A 20,639-nucleotide genomic window follows, 5' to 3' on the forward strand; every position below is an offset into this window, starting at 1 on the left:
ATTGATACTCTTCCCTGTGCCTCCTGTGCATTGATACTCTTCCCTGTCCCCTGTGCATTGATACTCTTCCCTGTGCCCCCTGTGCATTGATACTCTTCCCTGTGCCCCCTGTGCATTGATACTCTTCCCTGTGCCCTGTGCATTGATACTCTTCCCTGTGCCCCTGTGCATTGATACTCTTCCCTGTGCCCCCTGTGCATTGATACTCCTCCCTGCGCCCTGTGCATTGATACTCTTCCCTGTGCCCTCTGTGCATTGATACTCTTCCCTGTGCCCCCTGTGCATTGATACTCTTCCCTGTGCCCCTGTGCATTGATACTCTTCCCTGTGCCCCTGTGCATTGATACTCTTCCCTGTGCCCCTGTGCATTGATACTCTTCCCTGTGCCCCTGTGCATTGATCTTCCCTGTGCCTTCCCTGTGCCCCTGTGCATTGATATTCTTCCCTGTGCCCAGTGCATTGATATTCTTCCCTGTGCCCCCTGTGCATTGATACTCTTCCCTGTGCCCCTGTGCATTGATACTCTTCCCTGTGCCCCCTGTGCATTGATACTCTTCCCTGTGCCCCCTGTGCATTGATACTCTTCCCTGTGCCCCTGTGCATTGATACTCTTCCCTGTGCCCCTGTGCATTGATACTCTTCCCTGTGCCCCTGTGCATTGATACTCTTCCCTGTGCCCCTGTGCATTGATACTCTTCCCTGTGCCCCCTGTGCATTGATACTCTTCCCTGTGCCCCCCGTGCATTGATACTCTTCCCTGTGCCCCACGTGCATTGATACTCTTCCGTGTGCCCCTGTGCATTGATACTCTTGCCTGTGCCCGCTATGCATTGATACTCTTGTCTGTGCCCCTGTGCATTGATACTCTTCCCTGTGCCCCTGTGCATTGATACTCTTCCCTGTACCCCTGTGCATTGATACACTTCCCTGTGCTCCCTGTGCATTGATACTCTTCCCTGTGCCCCCCCTGCATTGCTACTCTTCCCTGTGCCCTCTGTGAATTGATACTCTTCCCTGTGCCCCTGTGCATTGATACTCTTCCCTGTGCCCTGTGCATTGATACTCTTCCCTGTGCCCCTGTGCATTGATACTCTTCCCTGTGCCCCTGTGCATTGATACTCTTCCCTGTGCCCCCTGTGCATTGATACTCTTCCCTGTGCCCCTGTGCATTGATACTCTTCCCTGTGCCCCTGTGCATTGATACTCTTCCCTGTGCCCCTGTGCATTGATACTCTTCCCTGTGCCCCTGTGCATTGATACTCTTCCCTGTGCCCCCTGTGCATTGATACTCTTCCCTGTGCCCCTGTGCATTGATACTCTTCCCTGTGCCCCTGTGCATTGATACTCTTCCCTGTGCCCCCTGTGCATTGATACTCTTCCCTGTGCCCCCTGTGCATTGATACTCTTCCCTGTGCCCCTGTGCATTGATACTCTTCCCTGTGCCCCTGTGCATTGATACTCTTCCCTGTGCCCTGTGCATTGATACTCTTCCCTGTGCCCCTGTGCATTGATACTCTTCCCTGTGCCCCTGTGCATTGATACTCTTCCCTGTGCCCCCTGTGCATTGATACTCTTCCCTGTGCCCCTGTGCATTGATACTCTTCCCTGTGCCCAGTGCATTGATACTCTTCCCTGTGCCCCCTGTGCATTGATACTCTTCCCTGTGCCCCCTGTGCATTGATACTCTTCCCTGTGCCCCCTGTGCATTGATACTCTTCCCTGTGCCCCTGTGCATTGATACTCTTCCCTGTGCCCTGTGCATTGATACTCTTCCCTGTGCCCCTGTGCATTGATACTCTTCCCTGTGCCCCTGTGCATTGATACTCTTCCCTGTGCCCCTGTGCATTGATACTCTTCCCTGTGCCCCCTGTGCATTGATACTCTTCCCTGTGCCCCCTGTGCATTGATACTCTTCCCTGTGCCCCTGTGCATTGATACTCTTCCCTGTGCCTTCTGTGCATTGATACTCTTCCCTGTGCCCCCTGTGCATTGATACTCTTCCCTGTGCCCCTGTGCATTGATACTCTTCCCTGTGCCCCTGTGCATTGATACTCTTCCCTGTGCCCCTGTGCATTGATACTCTTCCCTGTGCCCCTGTGCATTGATACTCTTCCCTGTGCCCCTGTGCATTGATACTCTTCCCTGTCCCCTGTGCATTGATACTCTTCCCTGTGCCCCTGTGCATTGATACTCTTCCCTGTGCCCCTGTGCATTGATACTCTTCCCTGTGCCCCTGTGCATTGATACTCTTCCCTGTGCCCCTGTGCATTGATACTCTTCCCTGTGCCCCTGTGCATTGATACTCTTCCCTGTGCCCCTGTGCATTGATACTCTTCCCTGTGCCCCCTGTGCATTGATACTCTTCCCTGTGCCCCCTGTGCATTGATACTCTTCCCTGTGCCCCCTGTGCATTGATACTCTTCCCTGTGCCCTGTGCATTGATACTCTTCCCTGTGCCCCCTGTGCATTGATACTCTTCCCTGTGCCCCCTGTGCATTGATACTCTTCCCTGGTCCCCCCCTGTGCATTGATACTCTTCCCTGTACCCCTGTGCATTGATACTCTTCCCTGCGCCCCCTGTGCATTGATACTCTTCCCTGTGCCCCTGTGCATTGATACTCTTCCCTGTGCCCCTGTGCATTGATACTCTTCCCTGTGCCCCCTGTGCATTGATACTCTTCCCTGTGCCCCCTGTGCATTGATACTCTTCCCTGTGCCCCTGTGCATTGATACTCTTCCCTGTGCCCCCTGTGCATTGATACTCTTCCCTGTGCCCCCTGTGCATTGATACTCTTCCCTGTGCCCCTGTGCATTGATACTCTTCCCTGTGCCCCTGTGCATTGATACTCTTCCCTGTGCCCCTGTGCATTGATACTCTTCCCTGTGCCCCTGTGCATTGATACTCTTCCCTGTGCCCCTGTGCATTGATACTCTTCCCTGTGCCCCTGTGCATTGATACTCTTCCCTGTGCCCCTGTGCATTGATACTCTTCCCTGTTCCCCCTGTGCATTGATACTCTTCCCTGTGCCCTGTGCATTGATACTCTTCCCTGTGCCCCCTGTGCATTGATACTCTTCCCTGTGCCCTGTGCATTGATACTCTTCCCTGTGCCCTCTGTGCATTGATACTCTTCCCTGTGCCCCCTGTGCATTGATACTCTTCCCTGTGCATTGATACTCTTCCCTGTGCCCCTGTGCATTGATACTCTTCCCTGTGCCCCTGTGCATTGATACTCTTCCCTGTGCCCCTGTGCATTGATACTCTTCCCTGTGCCCTCTGTGCATTGATACTCTTCCCTGTGCCCCTGTGCATTGATACTCTTCCCTGTGCCCCCTGTGCATTGATACTCTTCCCTGTGCCCCTGTGCATTGATACTCTTCCCTGTGCCCCTGTGCATTGATACTCTTCCCTGTGCCCCTGTGCATTGATACTCTTCCCTGTGCCCCTGTGCATTGATACTCTTCCCTGTGCCCCTGTGCATTGATACTCTTCCCTGTGCCCCTGTGCATTGATACTCTTCCCTGTGCCCCCTGTGCATTGATACTCTTCCCTGTGCCCCAGTGCATTGATATTATTCCCTGTGCCCCCTTTGCATTGATACTCTTCCCTGTACCCCTGTGCATTGATACTCTTCCCTGTGCCCCCTTTGCATTGATACTCTTCCCTGTGCCCTGTGCATTGATACTCTTCCCTGTGCCCTCTGTGCATTGATACTCTTCCCTGTGCCCCTGTGCATTGATACTCTTCCCTGTGCCCCCTGTGCATTGATACTCTTCCCTGTGCCCCTGTGCATTGATACTCTTCCCTGTGCCCCTGTGCATTGATACTCTTCCCTGTGCCCCTGTGCATTGATACTCTTCCCTGGTGCCCCCTGTGCATTGATACTCTTCCCTGTGCCACCTGTGCATTGATACTCTTCCCTGTGCCCCTGTGCATTGATACTCTTCCCTGTGCCCCCTGTGCATTGATACTCTTCCCTGTGCCCCTGTGCATTGATACTCTTCCCTGTCCCCCTGTGCATTGATACTCTTCCCTGTGCCCCCTGTGCATTGATACTCTTCCCTGTGCCCCCCGTGCATTAATACTCTTCCCTTTGCCCCTGTGCATTGATATTTTTCCCTGTGCCCCTGTGCATTGATACTCTTCCCTGTGCCCCCTGTGCATTGATACTCTTCCCTGTGCCCCTGTGCATTGATACTCTTCCCTGTGCCCCCTGTGCATTGATACTCTTCCCTGTGCCCCCTGTGCATTGATACTCTTCCCTGTGCCCCTGTGCATTGATACTCTTCCCTGTGCCCCTGTGCATTGATACTCTTCCCTGTGCCCAGTGCATTGATACTCTTCCCTGTGCCCCCTGTGCATTGATACTCTTCCCTGTACCCCTGTGCATTGATACTCTTCCCTGTGCCCCTGTGCATTGATACTCTTCCCTGTGCCCCCTGTGCATTGATACTCTTCCCTGTGCCCCCTGTGCATTGATACTCTTCCCTGTGCCCCTGTGCATTGATACTCTTCCCTGTGCCCTCTGTGCATTGATACTCTTCCCTGTGCCCCCTGTGCATTGATACTCTTCCCTGTGCCCCCTGTGCATTGATACTCTTCCCTGTGCCCCCTGTGCATTGATACTCTTCCCTGTGCCCCTGTGCATTGATACTCTTCCCTGTGCCCCTGTGCATTGATACTCTTCCCTGTGCCCCTGTGCATTGATACTCTTCCCTGTGCCCACTGTGCATTGATACTCTTCCCTGTGCCCCCTGTGCATTGATACTCTTCCCTGTGCCCCCGTTGCATTGATACTCTTCCCTGTGCCCTCTGTGCATTGATACTCTTCCCTGTGCCCCTGTGCATTGATACTCTTCCCTGTGCCCCTGTGCATTGATACTCTTACCTGTGCTCTCTGAGCATTGATACTCTTCCCTGTACCCCTGTGCATTGATACACTTCCCTGTGCTCCCTGTGCATTGATACTCTTCCCTGTGCCCCCTGTGCATTGATACTCTTCCCTGTGCCCTCTGTGCATTGATACTCTTCCCTGTGCCCCCCGTGCATTGATACTCTTCCCTGTGCCCCCTGTGCATTGATACTCTTCCCTGTGCCCCCTTGCATTGATACTCTTCCCTGTGCCCCCTGTGCATTGATACTCTTCCCTGTGCCCCTGTGCATTGATACTCTTCCGTGCGCCCCCTGTGCATTGATACTCTTCCTGTCCCCGTGCATTGATACTCTTCCCTGTGCCCCTGTGCATTGATACTCTTCCCTGTGCCCCCTGTGCATTGATACTCTTCCCTGTGCCCCCTGTGCATTGATACTCTTCCCTGTGCCCCTGTGCATTGATACTCTTCCCTGTGCCCCCTGTGCATTGATACTCTTCCCTGTGCCCCCTGTGCATTGATACTCTTCCCTGTGTCCCCTGTGCATTGATACTCTTCCCTGTGCCCCCTGTGCATTGATACTCTTCCCTGTGCCCCTTGTGCATTGATACTCTTCCCTGTGCCCTGTGCATTGATACTCTTCCTGTCCCCTGTGCATTGATACTCTTCCCTGTGCCCCTGTGCATTGATACTCTTCCCTGTGCCCTCTTGCATTGATACTCTTCCCTGTGCCCCCTGTGCATTGATACTCTTCCCTGTGCCCCTGTGCATTGATACCCTTCCCTGTGCCCCCTGTGCATTGATACTCTTCCCTGTGCCCTCTGTGCATTGATACTCTTCCCTGTGCCCCCTGTGCATTGATACTCTTCCCTGTGCCCCCTGTGCATTGATACTCTTCCCTGTGCCCCCTGTGCATTGATACTCTTCCCTGTGCCCCCTGTGCATTGATACTCTTCCCTGTGCCCCCTGTGCATTGATACTCTTCCCTGTGCCCTCTGTGCATTGATACTCTTCCCTGTGCCCCCTGTGCATTGATACTCTTCCCTGTTCCCCCTGTGCATTGATACTCTTCCCTGTGCCCCCTGTGCATTGATACTCTTCCCTGTGCCCCTTTGCATTGATACTCTTCCCTGTGCCCTCTGTGCATTGATACTCTTCCCTGTGCCCCCTGTGCATTGATACTCTTCCCTGTGCCCCTGTGCATTGATACTCTTCCCTGTGCCCTCTGTGCATTGATACTCTTCCTGTCCCTGTGCATTGATACTCTTCCCTGTGCCCCTGTGCATTGATACTCTTCCCTGTGCCCCCTGTGCATTGATACTCTTCCCTGTGCCCCCTGTGCATTGATACTCTTCCCTGTGCCCTCTGTGCATTGATACTCTTCCCTGTGCCCCCTGTGCATTGATACTCTTCCCTGTGCCCCCTGTGCATTGATACTCTTCCCTGTGCCCCCTGTGCATTGATACTCTTCCCTGTGCCCCCTGTGCATTGATACTCTTCCCTGTGCCCCCTGTGCATTGATACTCTTCCCTGTGCCCCCTGTGCATTGATACTCTTCCCTGTGTCCCCTGTGCATTGATACTCTTCCCTGTGCCCCTGTGCATTGATACTCTTCCCTGTGCCCCTGTGCATTGATACTCTTCCCTGTGCCCCTGTGCATTGATACTCTTCCCTGTGCCCTCTGTGCATTGATACTCTTCCCTGTGCCCCCTGTGCATTGATACTCTTCCCTGTGCCCCCTGTGCATTGATACTCTTCCCTGTGCCCTCTGTGCATTGATACTCTTCCCTGTGCCCTCTGTGCATTGATACTCTTCCCTGTGCCCTCTGTGCATTGATACTCTTCCCTGTGCCCCCTGTGCATTGATACTCTTCCCTGTGCCCTCTGTGCATTGATACTCTTCCCGTGTGGCCCCTGTGCATTGATACTCTTCCCTGTGCCCCTGTGCATTGATACTCTTCCCTGTGCCCCTGTGCATTGATACTCTTCCCTGTGCCCCTGTGCATTGATACTCTTCCCTGTGCCCCTGTGCATTGATACTCTTCCCTGTGCCCCCTGTGCATTGATACTCTTCCCTGTGCCCCCTGTGCATTGATACTCTTCCCTGTGCCCCCTGTGCATTGATACTCTTCCCTGTGCCCCCTGTGCATTGATACTCTTCCCTGTGCCCCTGTGCATTGATACTCTTCCCTGTGCCCCCTGTGCATTGATACTCTTCCCTGTGCCCCCTGTGCATTGATACTCTTCCCTGTGCCCTCTGTGCATTGATACTCTTCCCTGTGCCCCCTGTGCATTGATACTCTTCCCTGTGCCCCCTGTGCATTGATACTCTTCCCTGTGCCCCTGTGCATTGATACTCTTCCCTGTGCCCCTGTGCATTGATACTCTTCCCTGTGCCCCTGTGCATTGATACTCTTCCCTGTGCCCCCTGTGCATTGATACTCTTCCCTGTGCCCCCTGTGCATTGATACTCTTCCCTGTGCCCCTGTGCATTGATACTCTTCCCTGTGCCCCTGTGCATTGATACTCTTCCCTGTGCCCCCTGTGCATTGATACTCTTCCCTGTGCCCCTTGCATTGATACTCTTCCCTGTGCCCTCTGTGCATTGATACTCTTCTCTGTGCCCCCTTTTCATTGATACTCTTCTCTGTGCCCCTATGCATTGATACTCTTCCCTGTGCCCTGTGCATTGATACTCTTCCCTGTGCCCCCTGTGCATTGATACTCTTCCCTGTGCCCCCTTTGCATTGATACTCTTCCCTGTGTCCCCTGCGCGTTGATACTCTTCCCTGTGCCCTCTGTGCATTGATACTCTTCCCTGTGCCTTCTGTGCATTGATACTCTTCCCTGTGCCCTCTGTACATTAATACTCTTCCCTGTGCCCCCGGTGCATTGATACTCTTCCCTGTGCCTTCTGTGCATTGATACTCTTCCCTGTGCCCTCTGTACATTAATACTCTTCCCTGTGCCCCCTGTTCATTGATACTCTTCCATGTGCCCACTGTGCATTGATACTCTTCTCTGTGCCCTCTGTGCATTGATACTCTTCCCTGTGCCCTCTGTGCATTGATACTCTTCCCTGTGCCCTCTGTACATTGATACTCTCCCCTGTGCCCCCGGTGCATTGATACTCTCCCATGTACCCCCGGTGCATCGATACACTTCCCTGTGCCCCCTGTGCATTGATACTCTTCCCTGTGCCCCCTGTTCATTGATACTCTTCCATGTGCCCACTGTGCATTGATACTGTTCCCTGTGCCCCCTGTCCATTGATACTCTTCCTTGTGCCCCCTGTGCACTGATACTCTTCCCTGTGCCCCCCGTACATTGATACTCTTCCCTGTGCCCTCTGTGCATTGATACTCTTCCCTGTGTCATCAGGTTCATTGATCTGCTTTTGTCTGCCTTCCCCAGTGTTGTACAGAGAATCAGTTTGTGAGTGCCACTCTTGGAGGATTTCTGCTCTGCTTGTTGTAGTGGCGCAGGGAAGGCACAGCCACTGTGGTGGAGCGCAGGGCATGAGGGACAAACAGGAGGGCAGAGGCAGCGGGTGGAGGAGTCGGAGGGTAAGCAGGTCAGATAGTGAGGGCATGAAGGAATTTGAAAACAAGTGAGAGAATCTTAAAATCAATCCGTTCAGTAATTGGGAGGCAGTGGAGCCTGGCAACGACTGGTGTGTTGGGGCTACAGAGTTTTGTGCGGTTGAGTATCCGGATGGCAGTTTTGAATTAAATAAAATTTGTGTATGGTGGAGCTGGGGAGATCAGTGAGAAGGGCATTCGAATAGTCCAACCGGGAACTGACGAAGTCATGGACTAGAGTTTTGGCTACATTGGTTGTGAGGTTCGGATGGAGGCATGCAATGTGACGGAATGTGATAATCTCCTAAAAATAGAAGTTTAAAATAAATAATCTGACAGAAACTGAGGCAATGTATTTAAAGCAGTTTATTTATACCAAATCAAAAGCTCCAGAAACCAAGTGTTTAACTATTGAACTCCAACTACCTTATCGTTTTCAATCAACAACAACAACAACAACATTACATTTGTACAGAGCCTTTCAGGGAGGATGTCCCAAGGCACTGCACAATCAGCGTTTTGGACCCAAATCAGTGACGCAACAGTGATTCAGTCAGTACCAAATGGTGTGTTGACAATTTTGCTGAAATAAGTAACTGTGGTGGTCATCCTTTGCCCAATTCTACAACTTTTGAAATTTCATCCGCTGACCACTTCCCACCCCCTATTCTTGTGGAAATATTATTCTCATTAAATTGATACCAGTGAACAGGTGATAGAATATTACAGCACAGAAGGAGCTCATTTGGCCCATCGCATCTGTGCTGGCTGTTTGGAAGAGCGACCCAACCAGTCCCACTTCCCAGCTCTTTCCCCAAATCCTTGAAAATCATTCCTTTTCAAGTTCCTCTCCGATTCCCTTTGAAAGTTGTTATTGTTATTGAATCTGTTTCCACCCTTTCAGCTAGTGCATTCCAGATATTGACAACTGTCTGTGTTCAAATAAAAGTCTCCTCATCTCCCCTCTGGTTCATTTGCCAGTTATCTTAAATCTATGTATCCTGGTTACCAACCCACTTGACAGTGCAAACAGTTTCTCCCTATCTATTCTATCAAAACCCATCATAATGTTGACCATCTCTGCTCCAAGGAGAACAATCCCAGTTTCTCTAGTCTCTCCACATAACTAAAGTCCCTCATCCCTGGTACCGTGCTGGTAAATCTCCTCTGCACCCTCTCCAAGGTCTTCATATCCTTCTTAAAGTGTGATGCCCAGAATTGGACACAATACTCCAGCTGAGGCCTAACAAGTAGAAGAAAAAATATAAAGATAAATACAGGAAAGTATGTACTTATCTGAAATAACGTTTGAAAATAATTTACCAGGAAGAGCAACAAGCAAGGTAAGTTATCCAGTAGTATAGTAACTGGTACGTTAAGAATTTCAGGGATGAGTGAGCCATCAGCACTATCTAACTTACAATTCCAATCACTTCTGTCTGTTCCTGCTATCAAGAGTTCTATCCATTTTCCCTCAAACACTGCTGTTTATTTGTTCAGGTGGTTAATAGATGGTGGTGGCATGTGAGAACTTGAGCTCAAAGTCCAGGCTGAGGCAAAGTCCAGTGCAGTGCTGAGAAACGTAACACTGCCAGAAATACTGTCTTTGGTATGAAATATTAAGTCGAGGTATAGTCTGCTTGTTCCCATGATTTTATTTTATTCATTTGTCTGGGTCCTGGCCAGGAATCCTTCCGGTTGATCAATCGATCACTTTATGATGGCTGACTGAGGGGGCCTTGCTGATTTCCACATTTGTGTCACAGTCAGAACATTTGACACTAATTACCTGATATTGCATTGAAATCTTCCAACAACAACTTGTATTTATATAGCGCCCTTCAAACAGGGTAGTGTCCTGGAGCGCTTGACGGTGGTGGAGCAGGACGCTGAGCCTGAGGGTGAGGTGACTGTAACCACAATCAAAAAAGGTCTTTGGGTGGGATTTGAAGGTAAGGAGGGAGGGGGCAAAGCGGAGGGATTGGGGGAGAGAGGTGCAGAGTTTTAGAACCCCCACCCCATCTCCCCCTCACCCCACTCACCTCCCCCTCCCGCCACCCATCTCCCCTTCCTCCCAGCCACCTTCCCCTCCCCCAACCAGCTACCCCTGCCCCCCGCTACCTCCCCCTCCCCCCGCTACCTCCCCCCGCCACCTCCCCCCCACTCGCCACCTCCCCCTCCCCCCCGCTACCTCCCCCTCCCACCCGCTACCTCCCCCTCCCTCCCCCTACCCTCCATCTGTCTTCAATCCTGCTTTAAATTATTACTCCTTTGACAATGGCCAAGTCACTTCCCCCTTCCCCCTCCCTCCTGCTCAGTGTCTACCACTGTAAAACACTCAGAGAAGTTATCTTTTGTGAAGCCACTTTAGTTACAAGTTGTTGTACAGAAATACCTACTGAAAGTATTCATAATTTTACATTTTGCTGATTGACTATTTGCATGATTATGGTGGTGTTTTTCAGAGTCCTAATGTCGATATCGGAGAAGTTTGTTTCAGTGAAACCATCACTGAGTGAGGGCCAGGCTGCGGAGTTGGTCACTCGCTTGTTTGGTCTGAAAGTGTCTGCTGTCAGACCACTGCCCAGTTATGGTGATCAGAACTTCCACATCCTGGCGTCTGGAACCCAGGGCTCAGGAGATTACCCCAATGGTTTTGTCCTCAAAGTGCTCAACTCTGCTGACAGCCAAAAGCCTGATTTGGTTGAAGCACAAACACAAATCATGATGTTTTTGAATGACAAAGGTTTTCCTACTCCTAAAGCAATTCCAACTATTGGTGGCAGAATGATGTCATTGGAGACGATTGGTAAGAACCATTTACTGTGAGCTGTAAACTGTGTTCAGGATAGAGAGAGATGGAGTTCAATGTCAATCCACATATTTGTATAAATACCATTAAGAAGCCAAGCCATTACGAGTGCCTGTAATTAAACACTTCACTGTTGCCTAAAACAAACACCTGCAAATTATTCCTTTATACATTTTATATTTCATTTATTAAGTATTTTATTGTGACTAATTTTCTTTAACAGTGAATTATATTTACATTTACAGTATTATATAATGTTTGCATCAATTTAAGTTTAGATTCTTGTGGTTATTTGACCTTTTTCCCTTTCCTCTTACATTATGTTTAATGTGAAATAATTTGCATTTAGCAATTAGATATTGCTTTTTGTACAGCAGACAAGATTGATTTAATAAAGACATAAATTACACTCTCAAAAAATACCCCTTTAAAGTAATAGGAACTAGTGCTGAAACTTTAGTTGTATACTCAAGAATTGATGAACATTTTGGTGTCTAGTCCTATGGAATTTGATCCTGATTTATTTTAGTAATCTGGGTTAAAAGTGAGGAACAATAAACATTTAATGTTGCACTAATACACTTAATTTCTCAAGTTAAACCACAGTGTTGGGAATGAATATGGATTAAATAACGATTAAATATTGTATTCCACTCATTTACTCATTTTACAAAGGCTCTAAAACCGCTCAATTCTTGGAGTAAGAAATGTTACAATGATCATAAAAGTTAATACTTCAGCACAGTATTTAATGAAATTAATTTACTCAAAATAATGAGGGAAAATAATTTGTGCTAAAAGCACAAGTTTTTTGGAGGTAAATAGTGATTTTTTATGGTATTTATATAACTATAGTAAACATGATGTTCCAATTTAGTAATTGCTGCTCTCTTTGGTTGTTGAAATCTACAATATATTTACTTCTTTTAAAACATGTTGGATCTACACTGCAGTTCTATGTAATTGTGACTTAACAACAACAACAACAAAATTACATGTGTAAAGCGTCTTTCACGTCGGGAGGACGTTCCAAGGCACTAGACAGTCAGAGTTTCGGACCCCGAGCTGGAGGTCGGGATCGGGGAGGGTGGAGGGTAGGGAGGGAAGCAGTGTGATCGAAAGCATGGTCGAAGAGGAGTGTCTTGAGATGGGTCTTAAAGCAGTCAAGGGAGGCGCGGCAGAGGGATTGCAGGATGGAGTTCCAGAGGGTGGGGGCAGAGTGGCAGAAGGCCTCCCGCCAATGGTGGGGCGAGCGAGGCGGGGGACGTGAAGCAGGCCGAAGCCCGCTGAGCGGAGCGAGCGAGCAGGATGGTAGAGGGTTAGGAGGTCGCAGAGGTCGGGGGGAGCAAGACCATGGAGGGCTTTGAAGGTGAGGACCAGGATCTTGAACTATATCCTCTGCGTGATGGGAAGCCAGTGGAGTCGGGCGAGGATGGGGGCGATAGGGCCACGGAGCCTGGTGGGGGTGAGGATGGGGGTGATAGGGTCACGGAGCCTGGTGGGGGTGAGGATGGGGGTGATAGGGTCACGGAGCCTGGTGGGGGTGAGGATGGGGGTGATAGGGTCACGGAGCCTGGTGGGGGTGAGGATGGGGGTGATAGGGTCACGGAGCCTGGGGGGGGTGAGGATGGGGGTGATAGGGTCACGGAGCCTGGTGGGGGAGAGGACACGGGCTGCAGAGTTCAGGATGATCTGCAGCCTGTGGAGGGAGGAGTTGGGGAGGCCGACAACAGGGAATTTGCATAGTCGAGCCTGGATGTAAGGAAAGCGTGTATGAAGGTTTTGGCGGTTTGCGGTGTGAGACGGTGCCGGAGCCGGGTGGTGATGTTACGGAGGTGGGGAAGGCAGAGCGGGTCATGGCACAGATGTGGGGCAGAAAGAATACTTGAGGGTCAAACCAGACCCCAAGGTTCCAGACTGGCTTAGCAAGGTGGAGTGTGCAACCATGAATGGTGATGTTGTCAGCGACTTACTGTGCAACTCTTTAAGTGCATGGCTTTGGGATGAGCCTGAGCTAAGTAAGTTTGGATAGATTGAATTCAACAGTTTCAATGAATATAACTCAATGTATTGCAGAGTGTGGCAGTGAATGTAAACAGTACATGGTCAGGTTACTGACATACCTACCTGGAATCCCATTGGCCAAAATCCCTTTGGATCAACAAAATTTGTACAAAGTTGGCAGAATTGTTGCACAAATGGATAAGGTCCTTCAAGAGGTAAGATATATTTTTTAAATGTTTGAGGGAGTGGTGAGGAATCTGTATCAGACATTGATGAAGTTACAGCTGGAATATTTTGGGCAGTTTGGGGCCCACATTATAGACAGGAGATTGGAGCCATGGGGAGGGGGCAGTGTAGGCTCACAAGGAGAAAACTGGAGATGAAAAGATCTGGCTTTGAGATTAGGACTCTGTCCCATTGGAGCAGAAAATGTTGAGGGGAGATGTGATTGAGGTACAGTATTTGAAAGAAGAGGATATTGGGATTAGGATCAAAAAGAGTGAGAGTGAAACTGGGGATTGGAGGAGCAAACACGGACACAAAGTAATTGAGACGGTGGCCCTTTTTCTGATGAGATGATGTCAAGGAGAGAGAGGGAGAGCAAAGGAGAGAGAATCACAGAGAGAGAAACAGAGAGAGACTGTGGACAGAGAGCGAGAACTGCAGAAGAAGAGAGAGAGAGAGAGAGAGAGAGAGAGAGAAAAAACGTGGAAAGAGAAAGAGAGTCCAGAGACTGAGAGAAAGAGTGTGAGATTGGAGATAGAGAAAGTGTTTGAGAGATGGACAGAGAGAGAGTGAGAGCGAAATTGGGGATTGAGAGAGAGACATCTGGCCACCTATTCCGTGTTTCATGTTTTCTTAATGAAAAGAGAACGTCATCACTTCGCTGCTTGGACCCGGATTCCCAGAGAATTCCTGTTTTCTCTGGGATCCCTAGATTGTTTCTGTGGGATTCAGGAATGCCCAGAGAATTTTGAGTTTTCCGAGCATTTGGGGTTTCTGAAAAAATGTTTTCTGCGATCCCGGATAATTCCTATCATCACTTGGAAAACTATTATTCCTGATAATTCGCATTAGCCCTGATAATTCCTAATAGCCTGGATAATCGTGGAGTCCTGTAGCTCAGTGGTTAGAGCACTTGCTTTGCAAGCAAGACACCTGGGTTCAATTCCAATGACTTCTTATTTGTTGTGCATTGCTTTGGCACTATGGTTCCATGGTAAACCTCCCAAGCCCCAATCAAAATGAATCTACCTTTTGGGCAAGTTTCCTTACTCCACACGCCTAATAATAATCCCTCCAAAAAACCCAAAACAATAATAAATTGGTCATTTTCAATCTACGACTGTTTGTGGGACATTGCTGTGCGCAATTGGCTGCCGCGTTCGCCCACAAATATACAGTCAATTCACTTTACAGTATATTCTGTGAAGCGCTTTGGGACGTCCTCCCGACGTGAAAAGCGCTATATCAAATGCAAGGATTATTATTATTATTATTATTACTAGTAGGACTCCATCTCTACCCAGGCTATATTGTTTTGCAGTGGGATAATCTAGACAAGCCCTCCGTATAACCCTATATCTAGCATGAAATCTAAGGTAAACAATGTCTTTATCTAATTATTAGGAATTTCAGCATGTTACATTGAAGAGCCTGCACCGTGAAGACTTCATTTGGAACCTTTCAAATACTCATCACTTGGAAAACTATCTGGCTGCACTGGGGGGGAGTCGCAGCTGTCTAACTATAGAACAAGTTATTCAGCAATTCAAAGCACAGATTTTCCCAAATCTGAGCAAGTTTCGCAAAAGTAAGTTTAATATTTAATAGTTGTTTATATGCAGAGCAAACGTGTCTTTATACTGTTAACAGTTTCTGTGTATCTTGCCACACTGGCAGAGGGGAAGATACTGGCAATAGGAATGTCCATTACACCAGAATGGTTACCTGAATTTATAATTCTCCTTGCTAATATTCATTTAAGTAAATCCTGAAAGTTTTGTGATTCATTGTGAACATTGCGTATTGTAGGACATTGCTTTCTCCATGATACATCGCTTAGGCCTTCGCTTCCTGTACGGTGGAGTCCTGCAGTGTAGTGGTTAACTCGCTTGCCTCGCAAGTGAGAGGACCTGGGTTTGATTCCCAGGTGGGGTGAAATCTTAGGCAAGTTTCCTTACTCCACACACCTCTGTTTACCTCACAGTAAGTAGGAACCCAGTTGTCAGTGATTGGCAGATGGCTTTCCGGGGATAATAATTACTCAAAAAAAAATTGGTCACTCAATCCACGACTGTTTGTGGAACACCACTGGCTGCTGCCAACAAAATCGACAGTCAATTAACTTTACAATATATCCTGTGAAGAGCTTTGAGACATCTCAACAATGTGATAAGACACTATATCAAATGCAATGATTATTATTATTGTACTTGGAACAGTAACTGTTAATTTCATTATAAAGTGTTCCACACACAGCCGCCGGTTAATAAACATTGTGTAGAATTAGCCCAGCAGAGACCTGGTTAACACCAAGAGAGAGCAAGGAATTTTATACACCTTGAGCTGTCACATTCCTTTACAGTTAACATTAAACCCTTTAATCAGGTGTCAGCTTGGCTCAGTCAGAAGCACTTTCACCTGAGTCAGAGTATGCCATTTGCCTCGCTCCCTCACTTGCCTCCTTGGAGGAGCATCTCAAAACCCTCCTCTTTGGCCGCCCCTTCAGCCAAACCTCCTATCCTCCTTGCCCTCCACACTCCCTTACTTCAACACCCACACACCCCCACCCGGCTCAGATCCAAATCCCTGGCTGTCCAGCATCTTGCGATGTCCTCCTGATGTGAAAGGCACTATACGAATGCAATTTTGTATTGTGTGCAAATTTGCTGCCATGTTCGCCATCAAAATACACTTACAGTAGAATCACAATCATAGAAAATTTCTGCACTGAGCCATTTGGTCCATCAAGTTCACACTGACTTACAGAGCAAGCTCTCCATTCAATCTCACTACCCAGTGTTATCCCAATACCTATTATCATAGAATCGTACAGCACAAAAAGAGGCCATTTGGCCCATCGAATCTGTGCGACTCTTTGAAAAGAGCAATGTAATGTCAATCCCACTCCCAGCCCTTTCCCCATAACCTGCAAACCCGTCCTCCTCAAATACCCGTCCACCGCGTTTTTAAAAGTAGTCATTGAATCGGCCTCGACCGCCCTTTCAGACGATGCGTTCCAGAATCGAACAACTCGCTGCGTAAAAAAATGTCTTCTCACCTCCCCTCGGCTTCTTTTAGAGACTATTTTGAATCTGTGACCTCGAGTCACTGACACACCCACCAGTGGGAACAGTTTTTCCCTTTCTAACCTATCAAATCCCCTCATGATTTTGAAGACCTCTATCAGGTCCTCGTAACCTTCTCTGCTCCAATGAGAATAATCCCGGCCTCTCCAGCCTTTCCTCATCATCACGGTCCCTCATTCCTGGTCCCATCCTCGTAAATCTGATATTGATGGGGAGATATGATTTTATACCTCACTGGAAAGGTTTTGCATGGCGAAATGTCCTGGGCATATTTTTTTCTGGGATCTCCTATTGTTAATGAGCTATATTTAAAAAAATGCTTTAATTAACCTCCAAAATATCAGGTCTGCATTGTATTCTGCAACAAAGGGCAAAACCTTGGGCAAGTTTCCACACGCCTGATAATAATCCCTCCAAAACAAAACAAGAATAAATTGGTCATTTTCAATCCACGACTGTTTGTGGGGACACTGCTGTGTGCAATTGGCTGCTGCGTTTCACCCACAAACATACAGTCAATTGACTTTGCAGTCTATTCTGTGAAGCTCTTTGAGACGTCGAGAAGACATGAAAAGCGCTATATCAAATGCAAGGATTATTAGTATTATTATAATAAGTAGTGACCGTGCCTTCAGCTCCCCTCTCGACTCTCTTCCTCCTCCTCGCTCCCTCCCTTCCCTCCCCTCACCCTGACCTCTCCTCCTCGCTCCCTCCCTTCCCTCCCTTCACCCTGACCATTTCCCCCCTACTCTCTCCCTCCCTTCCCTCCCTTCACCCTGACCATTTCCCCCTGCTCGGGTCATGACCCAACTGTGCAGCGCCTTGGGACGTCCTCCTGACGTGAAAGGCGCTCTATAAATGGAATCTTGTTGTTGTTGTTGTTGTGACAGAGGAAATCGCACACCCTTCTAGAGAGATACATCTATATTAATATATACTGCAACAAGTTAGTGACAGAGAAAAGCTATGACCTTAACAATCTCATCACACATGTATGCACTCCAATAAGGAATCCTGCCAACAAGGAGACCTCCCTTCAGGAGGCATTCCAATCAGGAGTCCTTCCACTGAGACCTTCCACTGAGTCCTCCCAAAAGGAATACTCCCACTGAGTCCACCCAAAACGAATACTCCCACTGAGTTCTCCCAAAAGGAATGCTCCCACTGAGTCCTCCCAAAAGGAGTCCTCCCACAGGAGTCCTCTGAGCTGAGTATAGATAAAGACAAAATGTTTGTCTGTGTATCTGTCTGTGTGTCAATCTACATTCCATATTGGATCCTTTGGTTGCAAGCAAAGTTGCAACGAGTACGGCTAGTACTTTATAAACTTGTCTATTTCCCGCTTCAAACCCACAATGGACTTCACCTCTACCACCTTACTAGGCAGCGAGTTCCACATCCCAACAACTCTCTGAGTGAAAATGTCATCTTAGAAATAGCTTCTCACTATTACGCTGTCAAAGCCCATCATCATTTTTTACAACTCTATCAGGTCCGCTGTCATCAGGAAAAGAGGGGAGAAAAGTTACAAATAATTTACACTGATATAGTGACTTTCACGTGAAGAGGATGTCTCAAAGTGCTTACATTTGAGTGAGTGTAATTGTGACATTTCTTTCAACTCCTCGCTCATCCTTCTCTGCTCCAATGCAACAGACCCAACCTGTCTAATCATAACAACAAAATAAACACAGTCATGCCACTTCACAGTATAAAGTTTACAGTTACCCCTCATCCCAGGAATCATTCTTATAAACCTCCTCTACACCTCCTCCAATACCTTAACATCCCTCCTGAAGGGAATTTCTCCTGATGCACTGCTCAACAATCCTCCAGATAAAATTGGTCACTCACTTTGTGGGTGTTTAATAACTTGGTTACTTACTTCATGGCTGCTCACTTCCTGGCTGTATAAATGCAAGTTGTTGTTTGTGGGATATTATTGTTTGCAAATTGCTGTTACATTCCCCGCAAATACAGTCACTCTACAACTGCCATGTTTCGAATGTTATAGGCGTTGTATGAAATGTAAAGAATACTATTAATAATAAGGATTATTATTAAATGTACTTGACTTCAGGCATGTAACATAGAAACATATATAATTTTACAGGCATTATTCATGGAGACCCCAATGAACAAAACATTCTGGTGGAACTCAGCCATTCATCAGCTGAAGAAGCTTTGTATAATTTCAACCCAACCCACCTGCAAAAGGAATTCAGAATTTCTGGTATTCTGGATTTTGGTGACATGAGTTATGGTTGCTATGTATTTGAACTTGCTATCGTCATTGCATACATGATGATCGAGAACAAAGATCCCATAAGTGTTGGAGGCCATGTTCTTGCTGGCTTTGAGAGTGTGATCCCTTTGACACCAGAAGAGCGAGATGCCGTGTTTCTGTTGGTGCTTTGTAGATTTTCTCAGTCTCTCGTTATAGCCAGAAACACCGTTCTGCGTTATCCAGAAAATGAAGAATATCTCATGAGTTCAGCAAAAAATGGTTGCAAATGTTTACATCAGTTGTGGGAGTTAGGTAAAGAGGCAGTGGAGAAGATTTGGTTTGAAATAGTTGACTCGTACCACAGATAGAGCAGAATTCTTCCTCATGAAAATACAAAGCGGATTTATGAAAAGGAAAGACACAAACATAAAAGCATAATTTCCCTGCACCTTATCAATTCAAGCATTGTATCTTCAACCAAATGAACCAAATTAAATAAATGCTCTGGTAATGTTTCTCCACTTTATATTCCCATTTAAGAAAACAACCTGAGAAAGCAGAATTAGGCAATGCTGCCCCAACCTCACACCAAAGGGACAGCCGCACGGATTTGTTAAAGGCAGATCTTGTCTAACAAATCTAATAGAATTTTTTGATGAGGTAACGGAGAGAGTGGATAAAGGTAGTGCAGTTGGTGTAGTTTATATGGACTTTCAAAAGGCATTTGACAAAGTGCCATATGAAAGACTTGTAAGAAAGATAGAAGTCCACGGTATAAAAGGGACAGTGGCAGCGGATCCAGAACTCACTGGGAGACAGAAAGCAGAGAGTTGTGGTGAACGGCTGCTTTTCTGACTGGAGGGAAGTGTACAGTGGTGTCCCCCAGGGATCGGTATTAGGACCACTGCTCTTCCTAATATACATAAATGATCTGGAATTGGGTATAGCAAGTACCATTTCCAAGTTTGCGGACGACACAAAGTTAGGGAGGGGGTAAACAGTGAGAAGGATAGGAGCCAACGACAGGAAGACATAGAATGGTAAAACGGGCGACACATAGCAGATGAGTTTCAATGTGGAGAAATGCAAAGTAATGCATTTTGGTAGAAAGAATGAGGGGAACAATATAGGCGGTAATACAATCTTAAGGGGGTAAAAGAACAGAGAGACCTGGGGGTGCAGGTAAATGAACCCTTGAAGGTGGCAGAACAGGTAGATACAGCTGTAAAAAGGGCATCTGGGATTCTAGGCTTAATAATAGGGGCATAGAGTACAAGAGTCAGGAGGTGATGATTAACCCATATAAACACTGGTTAGGCCTCAGTTAGAATACTGCGCCCAGTTCTGGGCACCGCACTATAGGAAGGATGTTAAGGCATTGGAAAGGGTGCAGAGGAGATTTACGAGGATGCGACCAGGAATGAGGGACCGTGATGATGAGGAAAGGCTGGAGAGGCCGGGATTATTCTCATTGGAGCAGAGAAGGTTACGAAGAGACCCGATAGAGGTCTTCAAAATCATGAGGGTTTTGATAGGGCTTTAAAGGATAGTTGGTCAACAATTCAAACAAAACACCAAGGTTCTGCACCAGCTCCACAAATTGGAGTGTACATTCATATCCAGATTCATGCTGTCAACGCATCAGGGGAAGTCTGGATGATATTTTCCCCCTTCCTTACCCAGAGCACTAAAGCCAAGGTAAACCACAACTTCTGCTTGAGCTGCACACACAGTGTGAGTAACAGCCCCTAATGCAACCTTTAGTCTTCCTGCAGTTAGGATATTGGAAAGTACAACCTGGGATTGGTTACTGAGTAAGTGTTAAATGAGTGT

At 47.7% G+C, this 20,639-nt stretch overlaps 1 protein-coding gene across 3 annotated transcripts; it reads left to right on the forward strand.

The window, feature by feature from the left end:
* The first annotated feature begins 10,002 nt into the window (after positions 1–10,002).
* On the forward strand, positions 10,003–19,321 carry hykk (hydroxylysine kinase). 3 transcript variants are annotated; one of them, XM_042342896.1, is made up of 5 exons: positions 10,003–10,061; positions 10,918–11,261; positions 13,341–13,483; positions 14,898–15,081; positions 18,693–19,321. In XM_042342896.1, exons 2-5 carry the CDS (start codon positions 10,925–10,927, stop codon positions 19,172–19,174), a joined length of 1,146 nt encoding a protein of 381 aa, XP_042198830.1. In that variant the 5' UTR covers positions 10,003–10,061; positions 10,918–10,924; the 3' UTR covers positions 19,175–19,321.
* Positions 19,322–20,639: the final 1,318 nt, after the last annotated feature.

The sequence above is a fragment of the Callorhinchus milii genome, unplaced genomic scaffold (assembly GCF_018977255.1).
Source record: "Callorhinchus milii isolate IMCB2004 unplaced genomic scaffold, IMCB_Cmil_1.0 Scaffold22, whole genome shotgun sequence".
Classification (NCBI taxonomy): domain Eukaryota; kingdom Metazoa; phylum Chordata; class Chondrichthyes; order Chimaeriformes; family Callorhinchidae; genus Callorhinchus; species Callorhinchus milii.

Bases quoted from the DNA above. Each gene is read 5' to 3' on its own strand.
- hykk (XM_042342896.1), top strand. From the start codon at position 10,925: ATGTCGATATCGGAGAAGTTTGTTTCAGTGAAACCATCACTGAGTGAG. The intron at 11,262-13,340 runs GTAAGAACCATT...AATGTATTGCAG, and splicing joins GATGTCATTGGAGACGATTG to AGTGTGGCAGTGAATGTAAA. The intron at 15,082-18,692 runs GTAAGTTTAATA...ATAATTTTACAG, and splicing joins TCTGAGCAAGTTTCGCAAAA to GCATTATTCATGGAGACCCC.